The 25355-nt window shown below is 41.4% G+C and overlaps 2 protein-coding genes across 6 annotated transcripts in view; both read right to left on the reverse strand.

Annotated features, from left to right (window-relative positions):
- The window catches only part of mtus1a (microtubule associated tumor suppressor 1a), a 28595-nt gene extending 6883 nt beyond the window's left edge, over nt 1-21712 (reverse strand). The window contains exons 1-7 of one of the 4 annotated variants that reach the window (XM_031751413.2): nt 21521-21712; nt 15285-17318; nt 12217-12439; nt 10960-11193; nt 9584-9676; nt 9087-9206; nt 4081-4298 (exon numbers count right to left, since the gene is read on the reverse strand). In XM_031751413.2, the coding sequence (XP_031607273.1) occupies nt 4081-4298; nt 9087-9206; nt 9584-9676; nt 10960-11193; nt 12217-12439; nt 15285-17198 (2802 nt within the window). In that variant the 5' untranslated portion in view covers nt 17199-17318; nt 21521-21712. Of the gene's footprint in view, nt 1-316; nt 497-4080; nt 4299-9086; nt 9207-9583; nt 9677-10959; nt 11194-12216; nt 12440-15284; nt 17319-19315; nt 19584-21436 lie in introns of those variants that run through there. The other 3 variants (XM_031751414.2, XM_039615665.1, XM_031751415.2) reach the window with 3 other exon arrangements.
- A 194-nt stretch (nt 21713-21906) lies between these two features.
- Nucleotides 21907-25307, reverse strand: sybl1 (synaptobrevin-like 1). 2 transcript variants are annotated; one of them, XM_031751398.2, is made up of 8 exons: nt 25085-25307; nt 24495-24673; nt 24244-24301; nt 23836-23973; nt 23603-23693; nt 23246-23313; nt 23002-23094; nt 21907-22886 (listed from the first exon to the last, which is right to left on the reverse strand). In XM_031751398.2, exons 2-8 carry the CDS (start codon nt 24638-24640, stop codon nt 22821-22823), a joined length of 660 nt encoding a protein of 219 aa, XP_031607258.1. In that variant the 5' UTR covers nt 24641-24673; nt 25085-25307; the 3' UTR covers nt 21907-22820. The 2 variants fall into 2 exon arrangements, with proteins under 2 accessions (XP_031607258.1, XP_031607257.1); XM_031751397.2 differs by having other exon boundaries at nt 24495-24715; nt 25085-25306.
- Nucleotides 25308-25355: the final 48 nt, after the last annotated feature.

Genomic DNA, 25355 nt, shown 5'->3' on the forward strand with positions numbered 1-25355 from the left:
GAGTCAGTTTTGCAGTGGAAAGGCTGTGCTGTAGCTGCAGTGCTCCTGCTAGACTTCAAACTGACGCATAGATGATCCAAAAACTGTTTATCTCCCGTCTATTACGTTTCACTTACTGTCCTGATTCACATCAACAACCTGACACTGTGCACAGCACACCACGTACCTGGCATTATTTAATTATGGATATGAGAAATCAGGCAGGTAAGACAAGCCAAACATCACCTCACTGATCAGTTTACATTAGCAAATACGTGTTCACCCTGTCCTGCATCTATTCCTCACTGCAGAGTGGAACAATGTAGAAGCTAGTTACCCTCTCTGCAGCGCAGGGAGCACTAAGGCATGCTTTGCTGCCAGAACAGCCCATTGTCCAGCCTCAGCCAGAGGCTTGGGTGCTGGAGTCCCCCCCCGCGTACTCCAGGACAGACAGTGGTCCAGGTGGGCGCGCCACCTCCTTCCAGACTGCTCTGACTACATCTGAGGCAGGACTGAAAAAGCCGCTTCCCTGGCTGTGGTGAGTGACTGCAGAGTGCATTACCGTATTCCATCTAAAACAACAGAAGGGGCAGGCTAAAGTGTGCATGAGAACAGCCTCCTCAACAGTGAGGTGAGGTCACTTTAAGACAGCAGTAAAGGCAGCCGGAGTGGAGCAAACAGATAAATTGTTCAGAGCTGTCTGACAGGCTGCTGGAGCAGGACTTGTGCTGTGCAGTGACCTACCCAGGGGATACATGGAGAGGCTTCATTACCACCATCCCCCACCATCCTAACAGATTACCCCTCATCCCTCTGCACAATTATATTACATCCTGCTGTAGAGCTACAGGCTGCACGGGCATCGTCTTTCTATAAGATGATGATACAATGCTGTGACAGGAAATTTCCAGCTTCTGTGTGATTTATGTTCACTGACCGTAAATCGTGTTGCTCACCAGCATTTAAATATTATTTGTTCACTAGCTGGCAGTATAGAAAATGTCTACAGTTCAACTTGCTTACGTTTTCCTCTTTGAATTTAGTTCCCATCAACTACAATCCCACAGTGCCCTTTTATTCTTAAAAATATATAAAAATATCACATGATTTTCACCCAGGAATTGAACAACAACAACAAAAACCCAACTTGCTACCATGCAGCCCTACAGTGTAAGCAAAAAATCTGCTTCATTATCCAAAATACAGATCGTTTTGTCAGGCAGTGGATGCTTTCGCTAATTTAATTTGATATCGTTACTCAGCACAAACCTCTGCGCTGCACAACTCTTATAGCCTAGTCCAGAGAGGAGAAATGTCCCTCGTGTATATACCAGTGACTGATGTAGATCACGTTCCCGTCTCCTGGAAATATTGAGACTTAACGAGCAAACAGAGCATAAATAAAAAAATTTAATAAATAGCTAAATAAATAAAGACTGTATTTTGGATATTTTGTAATGTGCTTGCATTTCTGTGCTAAGAGGAAACCAGTCTTATAGCATCTCTCTTTCACCCTGTCAAAACAACACTCTGGTGGGGAAAGTGTTAAGAGAAGGCATGGCAAACACCCCATCCAAACAGATGATAAGAAACAGTCCTCGCTTAGCTCTTGGCTGCTGTTCATAACCATATCAAGTCAACAGCTGGGGCATTCTCAAAGTGTCAGGGCCAGGTCCAGCTAGCTATTCTTGGTATGATCAGTGACCACCAGATTTCAAAGTATAACACATCTGAACATTAATACACCCGACATCCAAAATCACTAGATCTGTATCTCACAATCTCAGTGACTTGAGATTACATATAAAAGGCAAGTCCCTGCGTCTGATATACTGTAAGCATTAGCATTAAATAGTATCATCTTATAGGGGTAGCAAAAAGAAGCAGGACATGCAATAGTTAAAGCTGAATCAGTGGGAGGAGACTTTTGTATCCTAGAGGAACGAGCGTGTTTTTAATATTCGTTGATGCATTCAGTTTCACAACCCAGCCGTCCAAACAGAGGGGAATGAGGCAAAGATCAGTGACAACATCACACACTGTGCCTCATACCAGCTGTCACATTACATCACATGACACAAGCAGCGACTTAAACGCATTCTGCTCCAAATGTGTTTCTCATGACTGCACTGAGACCACATGAAAAAAATCTATTATGTTTGCATGTAAACAAAAACAAAAACAAAGTTTTGAGGATTTAAAAATATTCACAAGCTACTAAAATACATGTATATAAATCATTTTGAAGCCAGTTTCTAGTGCTCATGTCAGCTCTACGAGAAGTACGCAGTGCTTAGATGACACCAGGTGGAGCACATCCACTTGTCAGGGTTAAAATTATGGCTAGACTGAGGCTGTCCAGTGAATCAACTTCTCAGATACAAACTGATAATAAATAAATAATGATCACTTAAATTTGATCTTTATAACTTCTCTGTGCTACTGGACACTGGCCTTTCAAACTAAGTGAACCAAAAGCGTTTTAGCCATTGTGTGGGAGATGGGGTAAATGAGGACAAAGAAATGGTGAGAGGCAGTGGTGGGAAAAGCCTGAAAAGTTTGGAGTTGGACACCTGCACCAAACTGACTCCACCCTGAGTAAGGAAAGGCATGACTCCATACTTCAGGAACATGCTCCAACTTCTGGCTTTTATTTCTGTGGGGAAGAATTCATACTGTAGATCAGTAAGAACTAGAAGATGTTTCCACAAACTAGCAGATAAACTTCAGACATTAACAAAAGTAATGAAAAATGAATTCAGGGGGAAATAATGTGCAGTAAACCACACAAGCTTTTAAAGAAGTTATTGCTGTTTTTTGATTGCTTGGAATGATGAATCATGTTAAAGACAAAAATGTCTCCTGGACTCGAGTCCCCTGAGGTTTCTCTTGGCCAAAGATGAACTCTGTCGTAACTGCAGTAATGATAAATTTGTCTGGTGTCAAAATCTGGAGTAAGTCAGAAGTAAAAGGAGTTGCTGAAATTAAGGCCAAAGGAAAAAACCCCACAAAGGTGACTGCGTGCATTACAGCTGAGAGAAGCAGTGGCTTCATGTTCTGAAACTACTGTTAGCTGCAGAGCGCCCTAACTACACCACAACAAACAGAGCTTACAGCACCGGGGTGCTAAATGAAGATTTACAGACACGAACATATCAGTGTCTGACCACTGCAAAACACAAAGTGACCAGGAGAGAACAATCCTACCAGACCAGACTTTTTGCCACTGACGCATAACATATATGATGTAATCAAACAAAGGCACTCCTGAATAAACCCAGAGAGCTGAAACACTGTGTCCTGCAAACAGTACTTCTTCTCTTTGAGAACACATGGATTCAAACAAAGAGACAATTTCACTTACATTATCTACATAGTTTTGCTCTGACAACAACTAAATAAGGCAGTTTGATGGTTGGGTGGAGTATGACTATTAGGATAGATCTGCAAAAGCCCTGCAGTAAGCATAACCATGAGCCTAGAAGCATAAAAGCAAGTTTAAACATACATATGTAAGTGCAAAGTAAGTCATGCTTGGCTACCTGTACAACCTGTGAACTCATGTACAACTACACATAAAACATTTGTTTTAAGGGGAGACTTTTGGGCTTCTTCTGGGATGCAGCCACACCTACAACTATTACACACCAAAACAAAAGACAACAGCAGGACTGTTTAATACTGGACAACATCCCAGTATATCTGTGCTCAACCTCTCACACATTCAGTCCCCGTGCTGTTCCTGGAAACAGTAATGCCATTAAGTTTCCCCTCTGTCAGAACGCACGATTTGATGTTACGACACTTGTAGTTATGATTCAAGCACAATGGACTTGTGTATGTGTAGAAAAATTATTAGCTTAATATGAAGAGCAATTTTTTTTTTTTATTTTTATGCGCTTACTGGAACGTCAAACTGAACTCACTGCTCAATAACAGTTTCCACTCTGAACAGATGATCACAAGAAACTAACGTGAGCCGAAACAATAACTCACTGAACTTAATGATTGCCATGTCTCAAAACTAACTAAATGTGTGTCATAAAATATACTTTATAAACTGCAAATGCAAGTGTTTTTATGAAATAAATCAATTCTTACCCCAGTCAATGTTTGCTGCAAGACAATGGAGAGTGCTTCAAATCTACAGTTACTGGCTCTCAGGAGTCCTTTGAGCTGCTGGACGTTTTGGTTTATTCTGTCAACCTCGGTGAGACTCGCTGGCACTGCATCCTGAGGCCTGTTGCTCTGGTTCTGCTGTGATGCTTGCTGTTGGGGGTGTTGTTGGTGGGAGCCAGCTTTGGATTTGTTCTTGTCCACTGTGGGAAAAAAATAAAATAAAATGAGGCTTTCGTGTCGTGACAACCCCGATCATCAACAAACTCCCCGCCAAAATCACTGCAGGTGGTCTGACAATACAGTACAAATCATGACACTCATGTCAGGTGCACATTTGCAACAAGACCCAAGTCAAAGCACTTATGCATGCATCTGTCCAATCAGGCAGTCTGATGAATCCCAGCGCTGCTCCTCTGATGGCCCCGAAGGGAAAAAGGGAAAAAAATAATAAATAAATAAAGATTCACTGAATACAATTAGATTTTAGTCTAGTGCTCTGCAGGCACTGGTCTCCAAGGACGGCTTATTTTAGCAAGGCCAGCGTTGATCAGCCTTATACATACATCACTGATATGCAACAGCTACCATCAGTCCTACTAATGAACACATCGTTTACTCTACTATAACAGAGGAACACCTGACTGAAAATTTCACTACACATGCCGTTTTGTGGAGAAAAAAAACCCCCCAACCAAACAAAAAACAAAAAAACAAAACAAAACACACAAGCTCCAACATCAATTGACAATGGACATGTACATACTAATGGACATGTTTCATGTTAGCTCTTAAGAGACAGTTTCATGACATAGTACTGAAAATAGCCTGGGACATGTCAGGAATCCCAGCTTTAATGACTGGTATATACCGCTACTACATGCAGCTGCCTGTGGGACTCGTTACTCTGGGACCAATTATCACCTTTCAGTGGTAAGCCTCCCTCAGGTTGATGTTTAGACATTGAACAATAGTCATGAAAGTCAGTTAAGTTGACCTTTTGGATACACATTTTTGAATTAAGTCACACTGATCTTGAACTTGTATGTAAGAGTGTCATTTTTGAGTCAAATTAAACATTGTGACAGCAACTCATTCATTAATCAGATTTTGGAGGGATGAAAGCGATGCAGTCTTGCTCTGAGAAACTAGAGTTACATAAAAACAGATTCATCATTCTGCAGCCATAAAATGTTGGCGTCATACAGACAGACTTGAGTTTTCAAAGCTCTGTATCCGGATGTGCAGCTTACTTTACGGCTTCCAGAGTAAACTGTTCAGCACGAGCGTCAGGCACAGCCTTTAAGACAAACAAAATGCTCTTGTTCTGCAACAACTACATGTGTTCCAACTGTTAAGACATACTGCACCATGGGCGCTGGTTTAGCTCAGTGCGTTGAGCGGGCGACCACATGCCATATGGCTGAGCGCGGTCGGCCCGAGTCCGACCTGCTGCATGTCTTTGCCTTTCTCTCTCTCTCTGCCCCCACTTTCCTGTCCTTTCTTCACCGAGGCGATCAAAAAAAAAAAAAAAAAAAAAGACGACTTACTGCATCATTCACGGAAAGATTCTAAATATTTAGATGTTTGGTTAGCAATTGTCACCATCGTGTAGCTGGAATCACAAGACTTGTGATCCTGACTAAGTTATGTTTATAAAAGACTGACGTATGGGACTCAGATGATTCAAGACCAAACATTTTTCCTGAAATAATACATGGAAATATGTAGTTAAAAACACCAGCAGGTTTTCAAATTCCCAAGCTTTTGTTTTCAGTTTTAACGTTTTACAAACCTTCCGTCCATTTGAATTACATTTAACAGACTTCAGTGTCTACACTGTTTCTTTTTTTGTAAACGAAGCTAAAACATGAAACACAAGTATTTCAATATGGATTTTGTTCATAGTTTTGATTTTTTTTTTTTTTTTTATGTTGTACTAAATTGAAAGTCCTTTTGATTGGAACTACAAGTGTTTTGCAATGCTTTGAACAAACCTAGCAGAGGTTCGTTTGAATTACAACGCCCTCTGCTGGCTGGAAACTAGAACAAATAGAGAACCTCTCAACTTCACCAACATGTTATATAAACGTGCTTGTGAGGAAAGGAAAAAGATTATCTACTGTATCATATGCTTCATACATTTACACATTCCAGGCTGTAAAACTGTTTAAGTGAAGCATTCACTTTTCCCCTGTGATGACGACCCAGTGTAACACGAACACAAACTCAAAACATTAAGGAAATATTCAAACATTAACAAACGTATTGTCACGGAGTTACTATTAAACCTTTCTATAATGCTTTAAAAGCATCGTGTCACTTTTGCTTTACATAAACACACAAATCTGCACCCACATGACATTTAAATTTCCTTTACATAAGCACATAATCGCCTTCTTTGGCTACTGCTCCATGGCAACAGAGGACTTACAGCTATTCTCATCCAAGTGTCTAAATACAAAATAATGACAAGCTTCTCATTTCATTTCAGACTCAAAGAATAATAACTGTACCACTAACTTCTATACTTAAACAGAGAGCTTTAATGACTCCACAGCATTGTGCTCTGCTGGTGTGAGGAGATATCACGTCATAGCACAAAGCATGATGGATGATGAGACCCCTCACAATCAGGGGCTTGTTACAGTTCTTGGCTAACACAGTAAGGGGCACAACTCTAATAGTATGACAATGAATGAAAATAAGAAAAATGCATGAGCTTTAATACTTGTGAATCAGTGATACAGTAGCAGTTTAGAACTTAAAATAAAGAAATGATACCATTTAATTACAAAGAAGGATACAAAATGCTTCCAAAATTGCTTCATAAAACAAATTTATCACATTTGAGAAAAGAAAAAAAAAGAAGAAGAAGAAAAAAAAAAAAAAAAAGTACAAGAGCTTTAAGCAAACTTGCAGTTCTACAATTATAACAAGACTCCCATGGAGTCACTTAGACATAAAGAACCAAAATAACCCTGGCACATTTGACTGAAACAAGAGTCATAGAAATCCCAGTGGGACGCTTGGACACATAATCAACGCTTGAAGATAATATAAACAAACACTGAATGTCAAAGAGAGAGAAACAAACAAACAAACAAACAAACAAACAAACAAACAAAATTACAGTTTTTGGTTAAATTACATACTTCAGCCCAGTGTCACATGTTTTGGAGCCATCTGCATTGCCAATTAGTATATAGCTAAAAATGGATTTCATAAACTAACACCACAGATCTACTTGAATGGCAAACTGATTGGCTTGAATACAACGGCACAGAAACCGCTCAAAACGTCATAATAACGCCGACAACAATATTTAACACCAAAACAACTGACAGACCTGCTTGGAAAACCACAGTGTTCTTCCTGCATCCTGAGAGCAGCTGAATATTTCGGAGTAAACCTTTGGCTGTCAGACGCACGTGGATGTTGGACAAGGAGAGCTTCGGAGACCATAACATCTCAAAAACAATGCAAAAGAACCAAAGTCTTCAGCTAACAGTTTGATTTAAAAATCAAAAACCCGTTTTACGATTCAGATGGTTGGTGCTGGCTAAGAACCACGAGCTGTGGTGCCTCTCAGTGCATCATGCCTCAGGTAACAGCAGCACTGATAAGGTCTGGTGGAAAATTATTAAATAAATCAATAAAAAGCAGTAGTAACAGCTACTCCACTGACATGGCCTTGAAAAAAGTGAGGGCACCCAGTTCGGCATGGCAGAGGTCCCAACTCAAAATTTAATTCCCAGCTGTGCACAGTAAAGGGTCAAAGCCTGGCCAGTGGTCGTGGCACAGTCTGAGAGATGTGATAAGGGCGGGGGGCAAAAATCTCTTAATCCTCTGTAAAGTCAGCCGTCAGCTTTTCACAAAAATGCACAAATCTCCCAAAGCAGAGCAAAGCAGCATCTCCAAGCTGGATGATGGCGGTGCTGTAGTGCTGCCAGGATGCCAGGGGAGAGAGTAGAGGAGGGTGGGGCTAGGGAGCAGAAAAACGGGTGGGAGGAGCAAGCATGAGAACATCAGCCAATGGGAATTTAAAGTTGCCAAGGCATTACTCTCTTTCCCTGTGTCCCTGGCAGTGGGATAGTAATAGATAACAGGAAGCTCATGGCAAGGTCAGTATGATGACAAATCAGGTTTAATTTAATGTGTGTTTCAATTTAGCTTCTGCTCAAAGACATAATCCACTGACACCATAAAAGACAGCAAGAGATGAGAAGCCCCGAAATTTCAAGCACTGCGTATGAATCACAGAGAGCAACTCTCAAGTCCAAAGCTGGGTTGACTAATATGCCACACGTTCCTCGCAGCAGTGGAAATATGAAACTGTTAGTCATTAGTAGACAGCACACTACCTTGTCTGCACAATTTGTTTGCCTGGTCCATGTTGTATTTATACTCACATATAGATTTCTTTAAATAGCAGCTAGATCAGTCGATAAGGCATGAGTGAGGACTGCTGTCCTAGGGTTGAGGAGGTCAATTATTAGAGAGGGGCTCAGAGTGGAGCTGCTACTGTTTCATATTGTAAGGAGCCAGCTGAGGTGGCTCAGCTATCTGACAAGGACGCCTCTGGGGCATCATGTTCTGGGCATGTACTACTGGGAAAAGGCCCCGGGGTAGAACCAGGGTACCCTGGACAGATAGCTCTCGGCTGCCCCAGGAACACTTTGGTGTTTCTCCGAATGAGCTGGACGAGGTGGCTGGGAGAGAGGGAGGCATGCCCCCCCACGACTCAGTCCCAGACAAACAGAAGCAATTGGATGGATTGATGGTTTAACAGGTCTATACATTTAGAAAATTAAAACTTCATCTGTTGCTGTTATACTTTAATAGTATATAATGCACTGTTTTTGTTTTGGTCCACCACACTATCACATGGAACAAAACCTACACCATGCTGATGTTTAGTTTAAACTTAGATAATACAAACAAGGACTTTAAAAATTCTGTAAAATACATAAGAATAAAACCAGTCTTACCAGATCCAACCAGCGTTGATCGAGCAAGTTTTGCAGAAGCTGTCTTTAACAGAGGACCAATTATAGAATTTGATGCTCCTTTTCCAGTGGAAGCAGCAGGCTTGTTTACCGTAGACAAAGCTGTTACAAGCAAAAGATCCAGGAGAGAAAAGAGGCTGGAGTTAATCTGACCCATAATGAAGGTGACACACTGCCTGCTGAGTGAATGACAACTGTGAAACAGAAAACAGCTTTTAAGTTAAAACTAGTTTGAGGAGGAGGAGACAATTTAATTTAATCAAGATTAAACAGTGCTTATATCAAGCATCGTTACCATACTGTACAAACTTTAACAGCTTAGGTCACATTTATCAAGGTCATTAAAAGATAGATAAAAAAAAAAAAAATCAATGCCCTGTTCAAAAAGTGATCAGTGGTCATTCAAAGAAGGCTTAAATTTAATCACATTTTACAATGAAAGACTGTGATATGTGTGGCGTGTGGTAGTGTGATCCTACTTGGTCCAGTGTTTTTCCCAGAGGTCGAGATGAGCCTTGCTTTCGGTACCACAGATTTGAATGGGGTTGCTTTGTGTGCAACTCCTCCAGAAACTGTTGGAAGCATTACAGACACTATTTAAATACTGCAATGTATGCCATGATGTTCTGAATGTGTCAAGCACTGGAAATTCACTGGGAATTAGTATAACAACCTTCAGCATCACTAGTAGTTTGTCAGAAAGTCATTTGAAGCCATTTAGAGACAATAAAGAATATTTTAGTTCTAGCATGTGCAATGTAGAATGTAACAATGTAAATTAATTATTGGAAAAGAGTGTATTATAAGGAATGTTGATGACAAAATGACCAAAACAATAGCAAAAAGAATTGAATCTAAAATTTTTTGCACGCCAAACAAACGGTTATGTCATCCAAATTGATAAGATCCAAAACAGTAAATAATTCGCCATGGCAACCCCACTAATGAGTCAGCTGCTAGTCCAACTTACGTCTCCATAGGTTTCTATCTTTTCCATTAAATGCAGCTAACAAAGGGATGATGCAAAAGCGATAGGATCCAATGAGCAGGCAGGTCAAGAGAGTGAGGTCACAGCTGGATGCTGCACTGCCTTGTGTAAGTAAAGAAGAACTGTTGAAAACATGAGCTGGAAATTCCGTCCAAGTGCAGCTTCGAAGCCCAGTGTAGCCAGCCATTGGTTTTCAATCAGAAACAGAAGAAACGCTCGTTTTAATCCACCTCAGACGGCATCAGTTGTAGTGTATGTCTGCTCTTTCTCCTCCAGGCAACACTGCGTGTGAACTAGAGTGGAATAGGAGCGGTTGCCATGACAACCAACGAGGGGGTCCCCGACTTAGACAAATATATTCTCTCAGCCAATCAGAGAGCTCTATGCTGTTCAGGATTCGGGAAGCTCACATCAAAACATTGCTCCATCTATTCATGACACATCAGTACATTCTGATTGGCTGTTCAGAGCTCCAAAGCAGAAAACCCTTACAATGCAGATCATTTTCCACTGGTTTCCTGGGGTTCCGTTCATTCATTCAGCTTTATGTTTAACGTGTTTCTACATCCTTTCAGAAGAAATCAGAAAAATCTATGTTTAAGATGTCAAGCACCTATAAATCATAGCAGAGGTGGAGTATTGCAATCAGAGAAAGACTGCCCAAGGGGAAATTCCAATCCTAGCCAGGGCAAAGTAGGTCATCATCCTAGCCACATGTGTCCTTAAAAGCCCTCCAATAAACATCATGGCTAATCCCCGAAAACAGTTCATAACTGTTTTTATACCTTTATATAACAGCATACAGGCACTATTTCTAGAAATAATATCCTATTTCTAAAAGCGACAGAAAATTCTTATTAATCTCACCTTGTGTATTCCCAGAGCTTTGGGATAGCGCATGCTGAACACTGGTTTGAGTAAGGCTCCTAGAAGGCCCCAAAGTCCTGTGTGGTAGTTTACTAACAGGGGTGGACCGAGGACCTATAACAGAGGGCTGAGTGGGAGTCTGAGGAGGTTGTAGTCCATTGACCTGGGGCTTAATGTTGGCTGCTGAGGCAGATCCCAGGGATGGCTCTCCTATTGCCTGTGCTCTCTGACAGCCTGGGGAAGGAAATGAGGTCAGCAGCATGAACCTCTTTATTAAGGATAAGCTCACTAATACATATAAAGAGTCATGTTCTAGGTATTTTTGATGTGTCAGATCCAGGTAAAGATAAGGATATTTTAAAGTTAAAGCTAAAACCACATTCAATGGCACAGAAACTAGAATGTGAAAGTGTGACTACTTTCAGTTTTAACAGTCACTGAAACATAAGTTTGGGAACTTTGAAATCTTACCAACTCTAAATATTTAAAAATCACACAATCTAACAACAATCCATAAACAAAAATGCTGTAGTTCAATATAAATTATATGTGCTGTGTGTACAGCTGGAACATGACATTTTACTGTGCTAAAGGTCCAACTGGTTTAAATATTGTCCTCCTTTCAAACCATTGCTGACCTCAACAACTCCCTTTCATTCCCCTACTTTCCAGTTTGCAGACTGCTTCCCATCAGATGAACAGTCTCTCTCCTTTCCTCAGGATTCATTTAACAATAGCACTGAGTAAGCTGTCCATTTGTGACAAACACCTGAATAAGAGACTGGAGTTTAAAACTGATGGCTGAGCCAATACAGACTTTGCTCAATGTCACCCTCTAGTGGAAAGGAAATGCCATGACAACCTAATTCTAGTATGAAAGCACATTGAAAAGTAATGAATTTGCAGTTGTTTCTTCTTGAAGTATTGGGTGAATATTATAAATGTTTATAGTCCTGCTTTATCAGTTGGACTACATGCCCAACTTCTTGGAAAAAAAAACAAAGAAACTATGGTGCTTTGAGCCAAAAGGTTAAAAAGGCCTATTACACAACTCTGTTTACATAACAGAAAAATCCAGTTAAGAAATCCCTACTTTGTCCAAGGCATTGACTGTGGCCTCCTGTCTAGTATTTTAATGCATTTATAGGTGAACTTTGCCTTCCTCAAGACAATAAAGTTTAACTTTTAACGTTTCTGAACTGTTGCCACAGACCAAGTTCAACATAACAGGTTTAATCAAGCAAACATGACCCATACCTGTAATGCTCGTCTGCTTGGATTGAGGTTTCCCTACAGCTTTAGGGATCCTGAATTCATTCATCCCCAGGGATCCCAGTCTCTGCCTGGCTGACAAATTGGTTGGTCTGGGACTGGCAGGTGGAGGTTGTGAAAGTGGTGTTCTCCTAGCAAGTCTTGGGGATGGTTGCCAAGGTACACATCTAGTCTTACCATCATCCAAATGAGCTCTTGCCGTCTCTGCCTGAAAAGAGAACAATTCTTCACTTAGTCTGCAAGTCTTGTGCATTTGGCCCTGATGGACGACAACACACAAGAAAAAGCCCCCTGTAGCCCCCCCCCCCACCTCTGACACTCATACATACAGTGGCTTGCAAAAGTATTCTTATATCGTATTATTATTGAACTTTTCCACATTTTGACACATTACAGCCACAAACATGAATCAATGTTATTGGAATTCCAGGTGAAAGACCAATACAAAGTGGTGTACACGTGAGAAGTGGAACGAAAATCATACATGATTCCAAATTTTTTACAAATAAATAACTGAAAAGTGGGTGTGCGTAATTATTCAGCCCCTTTGGTCTGAGTGCAGTCAGTTGCCCATAGACATTGCCTGATGAGTGCTAATGACTGAATAGAGTGCACCTGTGTGTAATCTAATCTCAGTACAAATACAGCTGCCCTGTGACGGCCTCAGAGGTTGTCTAAGAGAATATTGGGAGCAACAACACCATGAAGTCCAAAGAACACACCAGACAGGTCAGGGATAAAGTTATTGAGAAATTTAAAGCAGGCTTAGGCTACAAACAGATTTCCCAAGCCTTGAACATCCCACGGAGCACTGTTCAAGCCATCATTCAGAAATGGAAGGAGTATGGCACAACTGTAAACCTACCAAGACAAGGCCGTCCACCTAAACTCACAGGCCGAACAAGGAGAGCGCTGATCAGAAATGCAGCCAAGAGGCCCATGGTGACTCTGGACGAGCTGGAGAGATCTACAGCTCAGGTGGGGGAATCTGTCCATAGGCCAACTATTAGTCGTGCACTACACAAAGTTGGCCTTTATGGAAGAGTGGCAAGAAGAAAGCCATTGTTAAAAGAAAACCATAAGAAGTCCCGTTTGCAGTTTGCCACAAGCCATGTGGGGGACACAGCAAACATGTGGAAGAAGGTGCTCTGGTCAGATGAGACCAAAATGGAACTTTTTGGCCTAAATGCAAAACGCTATGTGTGGCGGAAAACTAACACTGCACATCACTCTGAACACACCATCCCCACTGTCAAATATGGTGGTGGCAGCATCATGCTCTGGGGGTGCTTCTCTTCAGCAGGGACAGGGAAGCTGGTCAGAGTTGATGGGAAGATGGATGGAGCCAAATACAGGGCAGTCTTGGAAGAAAACCTCTTGGAGTCTGCAAAAGACTTGAGACTGGGGCGGAGGTTCACCTTCCAGCAGGACAACCACCCTAAACATAAAGCCAGGGCAACAATGGAATGGTTTAAAACAAAACATATCCATGTGTTAGAATGGCCCAGTCAAAGTCCAGATCTAAATCCAATCGAGAATCTGTGGCAAGATCTGAAAACTGCTGTTCACAAACGCTGTCCATCTAATCTGACTGAGCTGGAGCTGTTTTGCAAAGAAGAATGGGCAAGGATTTCAGTCTGTAGATGTGCAAAGCTGATACAGACTAGAGGTGGGTTTTTATAATCGATTTATCGATTAAAATCTATTCTGGCTTGGATAACATGAAATCGATTCATTAAAATCCTGAATCGATTTTTTAATATAAATTTATTTTGCCTGAAATGCCAGAATCTCTGGTGAAATCTCACAAAATTTCAACAACCACCAAACAGCTAAGACAGTAAATGAGAGCAGGTACACGGATTCTGCACAGAGACAGAAACACACAGCGCGGATCAGAATCAGTGAGATGTCGCCTTTCTCACCCGACGGCACGGACACGGTCGGGGCTGAAAGCCGACAGCTCGCTGATTCCGATCTGTCGGCGGGTCCGCGCTTTGGGTTCACGCCCTTTTTGCGCCGATTCTAAAGCTGTTAGTTTTATCTCTCTCCAAACAATAGAAATAAAACTGACTGAACCAGCAGCAAAAGAAGATCCAAACTACACTTCACATAAATATCGTCATGAATTTCCTCTGACTTTTACGGTTTTGCTTCCATCACAATAAAAATCACACTTCATGCACAGCTCTCTCTCTGTACTGTTTTCTGCATTATTCGCTTGCTTGTTATGCACAAATCTACAGTTTACAGCGCTGTCGGCCGCTGTTTTTTTCCATTTACATACTTCTGAAAAGAAAACCTAATTTCTGCCGTTCAATACTGAACAAATTTAAACTTTTTAAAATTATGCAAAACGCTTAGCCGTGTCTCTAATAAAACCGCTGTAACGTCAGAGGTAACGTTCATATGTTGATTCATGGTTTTCTTTCGTTTTTGATGTACTGCAGAATATTCTTATAAAATCCCAGGCCAGGAAAACCACCTTCATGTTTTTCTGTTTTTTTTATCTTCAGCTACTTTGACACAAAAGCATCTGCTGTGACGCTCACACCTTTGATAAAGTCTTGCGTGTGTCAGCTTCGTTTTTATAGATACAAAAATATGTAAATGTACTGATCTGAATTATAATATTTCTGACTGTCAAAATTTCCCAGATTCAAATCAAATCGAATTTAATCGAATCGATTCGGGACCTCGTGAATCGGAATCGAATCGATTCTAGAAATCAGTGACGATACCCAGCCCTAGTACAGACGTACCCTAAAAGACTGGCAGCTGTAATTGCAGCAAAAGGTGGTTCTACAAAGCATTGACTCAGGGGGCTGAATAATTACACACACCCCACTTTTCAGTTATTTATTTGTAAAAAATGTTTGGAATCATGTATGATTTTCGTTCCACTTCTCACGTGTACATCACTTTGTTTTGGTCTTTCACCTGGAATTCCAATAAAATTGATTCATGTTTGTGGCTGTAATGTGTCAAAATGTGGAAAAGTTCTTCTGCAAGCCACTGTATTCACCTTCAAAATCAATGCTCCATCTACTCACCACGAGGCTTATTTTCTTGACCTCTCTGGAGGAGTTTTGAGTAGGGCCATTTACGTCCTCAGTCTGTACGGCCTGTTTATTCTTGGAAGAACAGCTCAGGTTCTTTGCTTTGGTTTGTCTCTGGTGGGTGTCAGCTTTAGTAATGTAAAAACTAGGTGAGAACTTTAGAGTTGTTTGCTTCTCCTTAGGTGTCCTGGATGTTGATGACGAACTCTCAGATGAGCAGCGAGGCCATGTCTTGAAGACCGAAGACTTGTCCCGACCCAAAGATGAGCCTGATCTGGCCACAGCTTTGTTTGACACACCCTTCTTTGGAGTTGGTTTGGGGCCACTTTTACCCGGGGATTTTTCTAGGGATGAGAAGCTGCTCTGGCTGCAAGCGTGCTGTGCAGAGGTTTTGGATACTTGGCTGGAAGAGGGCCCCTCTGTTTGAGAGCTGGGTTTACTGCACTGGCCTGCTGGGGTTTCTCTGCTCTTGCCCTGGCCATCCACAGCAGTATGCTCACATGACTGTGTCACTGTTAATCCCAAATTAGCAGCTCCAGCATCCACTTCTAACTGTCCATCATTAAATATTTTACTGGTGGCAGAATCAGATGTAGTGCTACTTTTTCTCTTGGCAGGAAACGTACCATTTGGGGTTCTTCTCAGGGATTCAGTACGTTTATTCCCCAAATTAACTTCTGATTGTCTATGTTGTGACACAGTACCTGGCATTGAGCTTTGCTGTGGATCTCTTGTTATGACTTTGGATTTTACATGACTGAAGTCAGGTTTGGGAAACCTTTTCATTTCTATTTTCTTAGCTTTTCTTGCTGTAGGTGGCAGTCCTGGGTCTAAACATTGTTTATTAGTGACAGATATTTGCTGCTGTTTAACAGGGTGAAGTCCTGGGCTGCTCACATTTCTAATGAAAGAAGACGAGAGGAGGTCGTTTATCTGGTTCTCAATGTTTTGCACTGGAGTGGAAGTACAAACACCCTCGTCAATTTCCTGTGTATTTGACAGAGTGGACACAAAGGTCTTGCCTTGTTCTGGTGTAAATGCCGCTGAAAATGGGGGCAAAGGTTCTGCTTCAGCACGGGTACAGTTTGCCTCTTTTCCATAGTCTGGAGAGGTTTCACAGATAAACGTCGTGAAAAGCCCCCGTTCATTTCCATTTGGCAAAGCTACAAAACAATTTGATGTTGCCATTTCATTGTCCTCATCGAGGAGCTCCTTGTTGTCTGCCTGAATGAAAGTCGCACCAAGACAAGGATGGCCTGTGTTCTCCTCTGGGACTCTCTCTGCGGGTTTGTTGCAGACGTCTAGAGTAGTGGTCGACAGCAGGTTTAATACAGCAGGTGATTCTGGTCGACATGCAGCTGGAGAGATGGATGATTCCTCCAGGGAAGAGACTAATAAGAGTGACTGGTCCTCCAGACAGAAACTATTGCTCCTCATTACCATTTCCCCAGAGCTCAGAGAGCAGCAGTCATTCTCATTGGATCCCCTCCAGGATGCCCCACATGAACTTTGAGACATTACAGTATTGTTACTTTCATCCCCTCTGTGCCTAATAAAAGCCTCCACGTCTTCATTGCTCATGAGGCTCAAGTTTTGTTTCCAAAAATTAATGCCATCATTCACAGGTGTGGCAATGAAGGTTTGATTCAAGTTTGGAGTCACACCAAAGAAGACATCCCCATGTGTTAAGGTGGTATTGTAAAGGTTATCCACAGGGGAGCCCTGGCTAAGGCGATGTTCCAGTACGTTAATGTCAGCAGAGCTGCTGGCTCCTCTGACGTTCATGTACGAAATACTACTGCTGGAGTCAGGTGACACAGACGTGGATGGGTGAGTCTCAGAGGAAAGGATCAGCTTTATGTCACTGTGAGGTGGAGGAACCATGCTCTCCGGTTGGTCACTGGCCATGTTTAAGGATTCTGATGGGGGTTTTTTTTTCCTTGTGTATCCTAAGTGCTGAACAGCTTAGTTATGCCTTCAGCTGGCAGCACCTTAGCCCATTAAAATCTGATGACCAGGGAAGGATTTCTGTAAAAGAGGAGAAAAAGAAAAAGAAACCATTTTGGTGAAAGCAGCACCATAGCCTGTCAATACATTTGTATGTTCAAAGAACAGCATAAAAGCAGCAACATACACTGACCAGTCACTTCATTATGTACACCTGTTTAACTCCTCCATAAAGCAATTATCTATTAAGCCAATCACATGGCAGTAACCCAAGATATTTGACAAATATGCTGAATTTCAACCTGAGCATCAGAGTGGAGATGAAAGGCGATGCAAGTGACTTTTAACGGGACATGATTGTTGGTGCCAACTGTGGCAACAGTCACCCAAATAACTCATTACAACCAAGGTATGCAGAAGAGCAACCCTGAATACACAACTTATTGAACCTTGAAATAGAAAACAACACACGATGCCACTAATGTCAGCTAAGAGCAGGAAACTGAATCTACAGCTCAGCAAAACTGGTGAGCCTGTGTGAACAACCAACCCAAACAATTTGTAATCTTTTCAGTATGATGCATTTTATATTCAAACTGAGAATTGCATGAAAATATACGGTCAGTGTTGATGTCTCTGTAGAATCATGATTTCAAAAAAGCTTCAATGCAAGGATGGACCAACTTTTAGGAGGAATGTTTTTACGCTGCCGTGGCTCATGTGAGAGTAAAAACATGAATGAACTGTCTCCACAGCTTTGCTATGCACTGCTGTGTTTATCCAAGCAGGCTGGACAGCAGAGCTCGCCAGCCACAACTACAAAATCCACTGGGGTACAGACCACAGGAAAAGCAGACATCGGGTCACCAACAACTTGAAAATGCACACACATAAACAGCTTTTAGCATTGCTACTGCTTTTAAGAACAATTAACACTTGGATGTACACAAAGATAAAGTCATACAGTCTACTGGCTACTTTAAAAAAAAACACAAAAAAACCCCCAAAAAAACAACAACAACAACAAAACCAAAAAAAAAAAAAAACCCTTACTGACTTTGACTGTTTACATTTCGATAAAATTGGATAAATTGTGTTTTAAAGCTTTTTTCTTGTAGGATTTGATTTTTGTTTCCCTCATGTTCATCCTTTTATTGGGAAAACAATGCTAACTTAAGCGCCCGCCACCCATTGTTGGGAAACAGCCTATAAGCCTTTGGCTTATTTGCATATTTTAGTGCCAAGATATTTTGCAGCATTATGAAAACAATCCAGAAAAATGACCCTTTTCTTTCCCTGTGCAAAGACCTGGCTCTTCTTGAAGTATGATGCAACTTGGCAGTCACGCAGACACCTGCAGATTATACTGATTTTTCTTTTTTTAATAAAAAATCTCAACAACCTTAAAAAATAAGTTCAATGTAGTTACATTTATTCAAATAAAGCACTCTTTGAAATGGGAAATCCTATGATGACACAAAAACTGAACTAAAGCTTGAACCCTCAAGAAGCAAAATCACAGCCTATTTCTTTGAAGAAACACGGCATTATATTTATTATCCTGCCTCGCCTTTAATATCAGAGCTGAAAAAATTCCAACAGTTTCAGTGAATCTTATCAACATGATCAGTGGTCAAAAACTGGATGAATGTGTTTGTTTAACAGGCAGAGAGAACACACCTTACTGTACATTGCAATCTCTACAATGAAGTATAATACATAGCCCTGACAAGCTGAAGTGCACATTGAACTGTTGAAGTGCACCTTCAAGGCCAATGCTGTAAACTCAATAATGACAAAGAGCAGTTGTTTTGGTTTTTACAAATAAGCCTGGGCATGGTGTATTATGTAAGGTGCTGACAAGCTGACAATGTTTATGGGAAAATAAAACCAAGAGATTCAAGTTACAAGACACCGAGACAGAAATAAGGAACAGTCAAAGAAGGAAGCACAACTGTGATTTAAGGAGAGGTACTGGGCTACAGTGTAAACTAACTTTCAATACCGCCATTTGCATCCTCTCCATCCAGAGATTTACAGTAAGAAAGAAAATATCTTTAGTTAGCTTTTAAGCTTACTGTATCGCACTGGAAAGCACTTTTTGTAGCTCCATTTGCCTCGTTTTAGCCTTTCACAGACAATCCCATTACTACTTTCCTTCCAAAGTCCAAAATCCAGCCAGCTAAGCAGGCAATTGGGTGAGCGTCTATCCCCATCCTCGTGTTCAGAATCAGCCGTGCATCAGTAACATCACAGTCTGAGTGAGCGTGCCCCCCTCATGCAGTTGTTAGCTTCACTCCTTTCACTCCCTTCCCTGAGGTAATGTGTTTCCGTCCTGTAGGCCTGCTGCAGAAGTGGATCATCAATCCATCTAACCAGCTCCTGTCTCAGACAAACTCAGTAACTTAGCTGCACACTGCTCTGCCTGTGCAAGCATGCCAAGGTCCAGCTAGAGGCGGCGCTCACTGCAGGGTTCATTCCCCAAGTTCACAAAAGGATCAAGTGAGGCAGAGAGCAACACGTTACCTTATCCATGCCGAGGGGAGTGGCCATGGGCTGCCAGACCGACTTGGCATTCACTGTTGCTAAGCAGCCAAAGTCCCTCTTTTATGAGGGAATGGATCAGGCGGCTTTTTTAGCAACGGATAAATGAAAAGTAGAGCAGAATGATGTGAGGCCTAGCAAGAGGAGAAAGTTGCGCTATGAACGTTTTTAACCGTACATCAGTATTGGAATTTGCATTCAAACTCACACAATGATGGCAAAACACAGTTTTCAGTCTGACAACATCATTCTTTGATGGCACAGCCATTTTGACACCTGATCCTGAAATGACAACAGTGATGTGACACCAGAGACTGAGACCCCCAAGACCCAAGCTATTTCTGCTTAATCTATACAAGGCCTGTGACCCGAGACACTGCAGTCCAATCTTGACTTGAGATGTAACTCATGGTATGGAGCACAGTTATTATCCCTGCTCTTGGTTTTAAGAGTCCTACACCTTATAAAATCTGTTGACCTTGACATAAACATGATTGGAGCTTTTTAAAAACAACAAAAAACACTGGTCTTACACAACAATGCAAAAAGTTAAAAGCAGCTTTAAAACACTGCAGATTTCCAGATTGCAACATCAAAACAAGTAGGATAGCCAACCACAAATCCCTGTAAGAGCTGGCAACAGCTACATAGAGTACTTGACCCTGTGTTTTCAGAACCTTTCAGAATCATTCTGCATTGGTATTTGTTAATGAACCCAATGTGTTTGATTAAAGGACATATTTAAGTGTCTCTGTTCTCCTTCAGAGCAATGTAGTGCAAGTTACTGCCTGCAAATTAAATTATACATTTAAAAGTTGGAGTGAGAGGAACAGAACAATGCTTTTCTGTTCATGAAGCCCCTCAGGCACTGCATACAATGCCCCAAATGGCCTTTTCCTGGTTGACTGGATCATATCAGTATCACACAGAGAGTGGTTATGAGTAGCAGGGCCAGCCATCAAAAGCCCAGTCACTGGACTGTCCAACACTAAAACAGCAAGCTCTGTTCAGGGAAAAAGGCTGGTCACAGACAGCGCAGGGAAACAAGGTTAAACCACTGAGCCTGTGCAGCGTTGCAAGTCTCCCCTCTTCAAAGCAATGATGCAAACAAAATTTTAATAACATTAAGTTCTACATTGTGCCAACTGAAAGCTTATCATAAATTAACTTATTCAGGGGTTATCAAAAATAGAATGAACCCTGCTAGGTGGCATTTTAGAGAAGCACTATCATTCCCTGGCCCTTTCACATGTATGGTCATTAGTACAGCAACTTCTGATCAAAACATCTTCGGCCCCTGAACCCGACGGATAGAATATCCATTCGTGTGTGAGGCCTCCTCCAGCAGTCACTCAGGTCTAGAATTTCTTCAGGAGTAAACATAGGATGTTGCTACAAATAGCAAAGAAAAAGCTCATTGAAGTCGGGGTCTACGGTCTGTTAGCAATTCCCCTCTGACTGTAGCTACAAAATAGTTCAATATATACACAGATTAACTTCAACGGCTAGCCAAAATTACCAAATAAAGAACGGTTAGCAAACAAGCCGAGGCGTTTAGCGTTAACGTTATTTTCTGGTGAAAACAGGTGTAACTTTCGATACCTTTAATTTTCTAATTAAATATTTACGAAGAAGAAAAACAAAAACTTTCTTACATTCTCTCCACCTTTTAAATCATACTGTAGGCAAGTGAGTTCATAAAGAGTACTTTCACAGAAATGTCAAAACGTGCTAGCTACCTGTCACAGGGGCGAGCAACAGCGACGGGAGCGAGAGTTCAAGGTGCCGGTGGACAATCAGTTCCACGTGCTCGTTTCTCCCCTTTTCACTGTATTTCTGTCGTATAAAACTTCACGGTGTCACGTGTTTCACCGTGCCAGAGTTCAACTATCAACAGGGAGGAGTGATTGAAGAAGAGTTGTTTACATTAACTTTGACCTCTGGGAGACACCGACGGTGAGTTGGCCATATTTCTCACATAATTAGTTGTAAAATAAAAATAAACGTATTCCGTGCATGTGCTATTTACGTAGGGTCAATACACACCGATACATTCAGTTAGCCTTTTTAAAATGAATACATGTCATAACACCTTTTTGTCCTTTCCTGGTTTAGAGGCAAATCACTCAGTTCCATCAGATTTTATTTATTTTAAATGAGGATGTACAATTATTACATAATGATCATCAGCCATATGATGTCAGGAAGCAAATCTATGTACAACATAATATAAAAAGTGCATTTTGTTAACAGAAAGAAAACATGGGCACACTGAACCTCAAAGAGGGAGGTAAAAGGTGAAGGGAAGCCTCAACTCCACAGGCAGAAATCACACTTGCTTTAAAACAACCATTCTTCATCAATCAAATGTACAATATTTATTTTTATGATCATACAGGGTATTTCACAACATTAACCTTAGAAGATACAACTGTGCTAAGTGATAAAACTTATCAGAAAATCTGTACACTGCATCAGTTTAGTCAACAATGTGTTTAAAGTTCTTCAACAGAGGCCCATACACTACACCGTGAGTCCCTTGTGATACATTTAAAACACGTTACCCACATACTCTATTGGCATCCAAGATTAAACAGGACACTCATAAATCAAATTTTGCTACCTTTGTAGTTAAATCTATATGGATTAATTACACAGGCAGGTGCAGGACAGTATAGTAACTGATACATCAGCTAATCAAGTGCATGAGACAAGATGAATGCACCAGACTAACATAAGACAAGACCATTGTTCCACATCAGTTTTAGGCCACGTGGCTGCTGTCCATTAGTGTGGGTATGAGGTGGGACTCCAGGTCCAGAAGGCATATAAATGTGCGCTGTCAAAGTCGAGGTGAGAAAGGAGGTGGGAGGATGAGGAGAAGCAAATAGTTTTCCAGCTCTTCTGAAGCCAAAGGAGTAAAAAGCAAGGAACGTGGTATTTTCTACTGTGTCCACTGGCAAGCAGAGTTAAACAGGCACTTCTCCCCTTTGTCCCTTTTCCTTCATCTCCCTCTCTTCTGTCCCCGCTCTCCTCTCATTATTTGACACATGAGGGCCAGTTGAGACCTCCACAGGCAGCAGAGACAATAATGTAAATCACCACCTGAAAAAGAGCACAGACAGAGTTCACTTCCTTCACAACTGCTGCACTAAATAAGGCACAGAGAAGCCAAGCTCAATGCACTACTTGTTTTCATCATCTCGGCGTCTGTACTCACAAGGGCAACCAGCACAATGACTAGAGTCAGCTTGAGGTTCTTCATGCACATGGCTCGTGTAAGGTTACGGCTCGTGGTCTTAAATGTGACTGACTGAAGGAGGAGGAGGAAGGGAAAAAAATGTAATCAGTAACAATATTTGTTGTTTAATAGACTGCAGTTGCAGTATATACATAATGACAAATGTCATTCATCAGAAAATAAGTAGAAGCAACAGAGCCTAATCAGTTGTAGTTAAACTCACTGCATCAACCAGGTTTTCTGTCTTGTCAATCAGCAGCTCCAGCTTTTCTCCTCTCTGAGCTACCAAGTCTGTAAAAAAATGAATGCAAACAGTGAATTTAGTGTGAATACACATAATACAATACATATGAGTAATTCACTAAACACAGCACATCATGCATTGTAAGTGAGGTGGTCGCTCATGATACAACACTGCACTCATTTAAGGGCGAAAGTCACACCACACACCAGTCACACATTACAGGTTTTATCTAACTTGGTTTATTAGAGTTTAAGTTAAGGTTTTTCCATCTCAGAGCCTTGTTTATTTATTTATTTATGAATAAATACAAAATGAGGAAATTGAAGAGACGCTCACCTATGTTGCGGACCATGATGCCCTTCAGGTCGTCCACTTGCATCTGAGTCTCATTGACACGATCGGGTCCACGTGGATCTGAGTGGTGTTTCTGCAAAGAAAAGGAACACGTCACACTTCTTCACGTCTTCTTCTGTTTCCTTTTTTTTCTTTTAAACCACAGAAATATTAAGACATCACAGAGCTGTCACAGGAAACATTGCTTGGTATGTTCAGGCTTTCATCATACACACCATTTGAGCTGCCAGTGTAGAGGAGAACTCGCTGTTCATGGCGTAAGGCAGGGCTGTTTGCGCTCGTGAGCCATATGTTGTCTGGAAACGCTTCTTCACTTCACTGAGGAAGGTGAATGCACGTGACCTCTCAAAGTCCTTTAGAAGATAAGAGTCAAATAGGTTTATAAGAAGTTGCATATAATAAATTGTGGCTGCCTCAAAACCTATCTCATCTTTAGCAACAGCAGTAATGCTAGGTTTTCTACAATAACACAGGACATGTGTCCATTTCCTACAGTGGCTGGGTGGTTTATATTTATTTTTATACTAATTCAGGTTTTTAAAATACATTCATAACATCTACAAATGGCCTACTGCAAATCCAAACCCCTGATAAAAATATATGACTGTCAAATATATACTTACGTCATCCGTGATGCACAGGTATATGATTCTGTCATGGCAGATGTAATGAAACAGATAGCTAGAAATAAAGCAGAAGGGTTAATCGTTAGATGAGAGGTGTTTTATACAGTAGGGCTGTTTTTCCTACAGTTTTTACAAGGAATGAACTCTGTGGCACTTTATCACATGACACCGCCGTAGGCACAGTCACAAACAGGATGTAAACTGCCAATTGGGGATGACACAGGCCGCACACACGCACACGCCCTTACCTGCCATGGCTGTATGTCAGTTTGTTGTTCTCTGAGGGAATTTTAGCTAAAATCTGCTCAGTAACTTCCAGGAAGTTACCCCCACACCATGCATGCTTGGCAAGAATAGTGGTTCCTCGAGCCACCACAGCAAACAGGATTGCCATGGCAACAGCTGGGTTTTCACCTTTATTACCTCCCTGGAGGTAGAAGGACAAGGAAGGCGAGTTGTTACTGCTGGGCTGGGGGGTAAACCCAAACGATAATGATTAGGGAAGAATAATTCTTGTGAAACAGCCAAAAATAGTTACAGATAACAGGAAGAAGGAAATAAAATGACATGTGAATAGGTGTAACTAAGAAATCCAATTACTGCCATTAGCACGCCCTAGGAAAATGCCCAATCATGAGCAGGCTGTCATGCTAGAGTAAAATGCCAGCTAATACTAGATGAACCAAAATTTGGGAAACAACAAGCTAGCTAACACTGTTGTTGACCATTAAACGTACATATCAGCGTCAGAAAGGTAGTTAGCCGCTTGACGCCATGTTGGTTGTTTTTAGCTACCGAGCTAACGTACGTAATAGTCACATAACATCATATTCATTACCTGGATGTCTCAACGACGATTAAAGTGGCTCATTTAGCGCAAATTCCCACATTTAAAGACGTTTCAGCTGCTAGTTGGCTAATCCTTTTCGAGTGACTTCTGCCTGCTTCGCAAATCGTCCAGACCGGAAACACGTTCAAGCGCGTGCTGGGGAGTGTAGTTCTTACCGCATTTCTGGCTCTATGTGCTTAACGTCGTTGTTTCCCTTTTGGAACTACATTTTTTTTTTTACCCCCAGTTACATATTACGTAGTTCATCGTCACGTCTTCG

The sequence above is a fragment of the Oreochromis aureus genome, linkage group 2 (assembly GCF_013358895.1).
Source record: "Oreochromis aureus strain Israel breed Guangdong linkage group 2, ZZ_aureus, whole genome shotgun sequence".
NCBI lineage: Eukaryota > Metazoa > Chordata > Actinopteri > Cichliformes > Cichlidae > Oreochromis > Oreochromis aureus.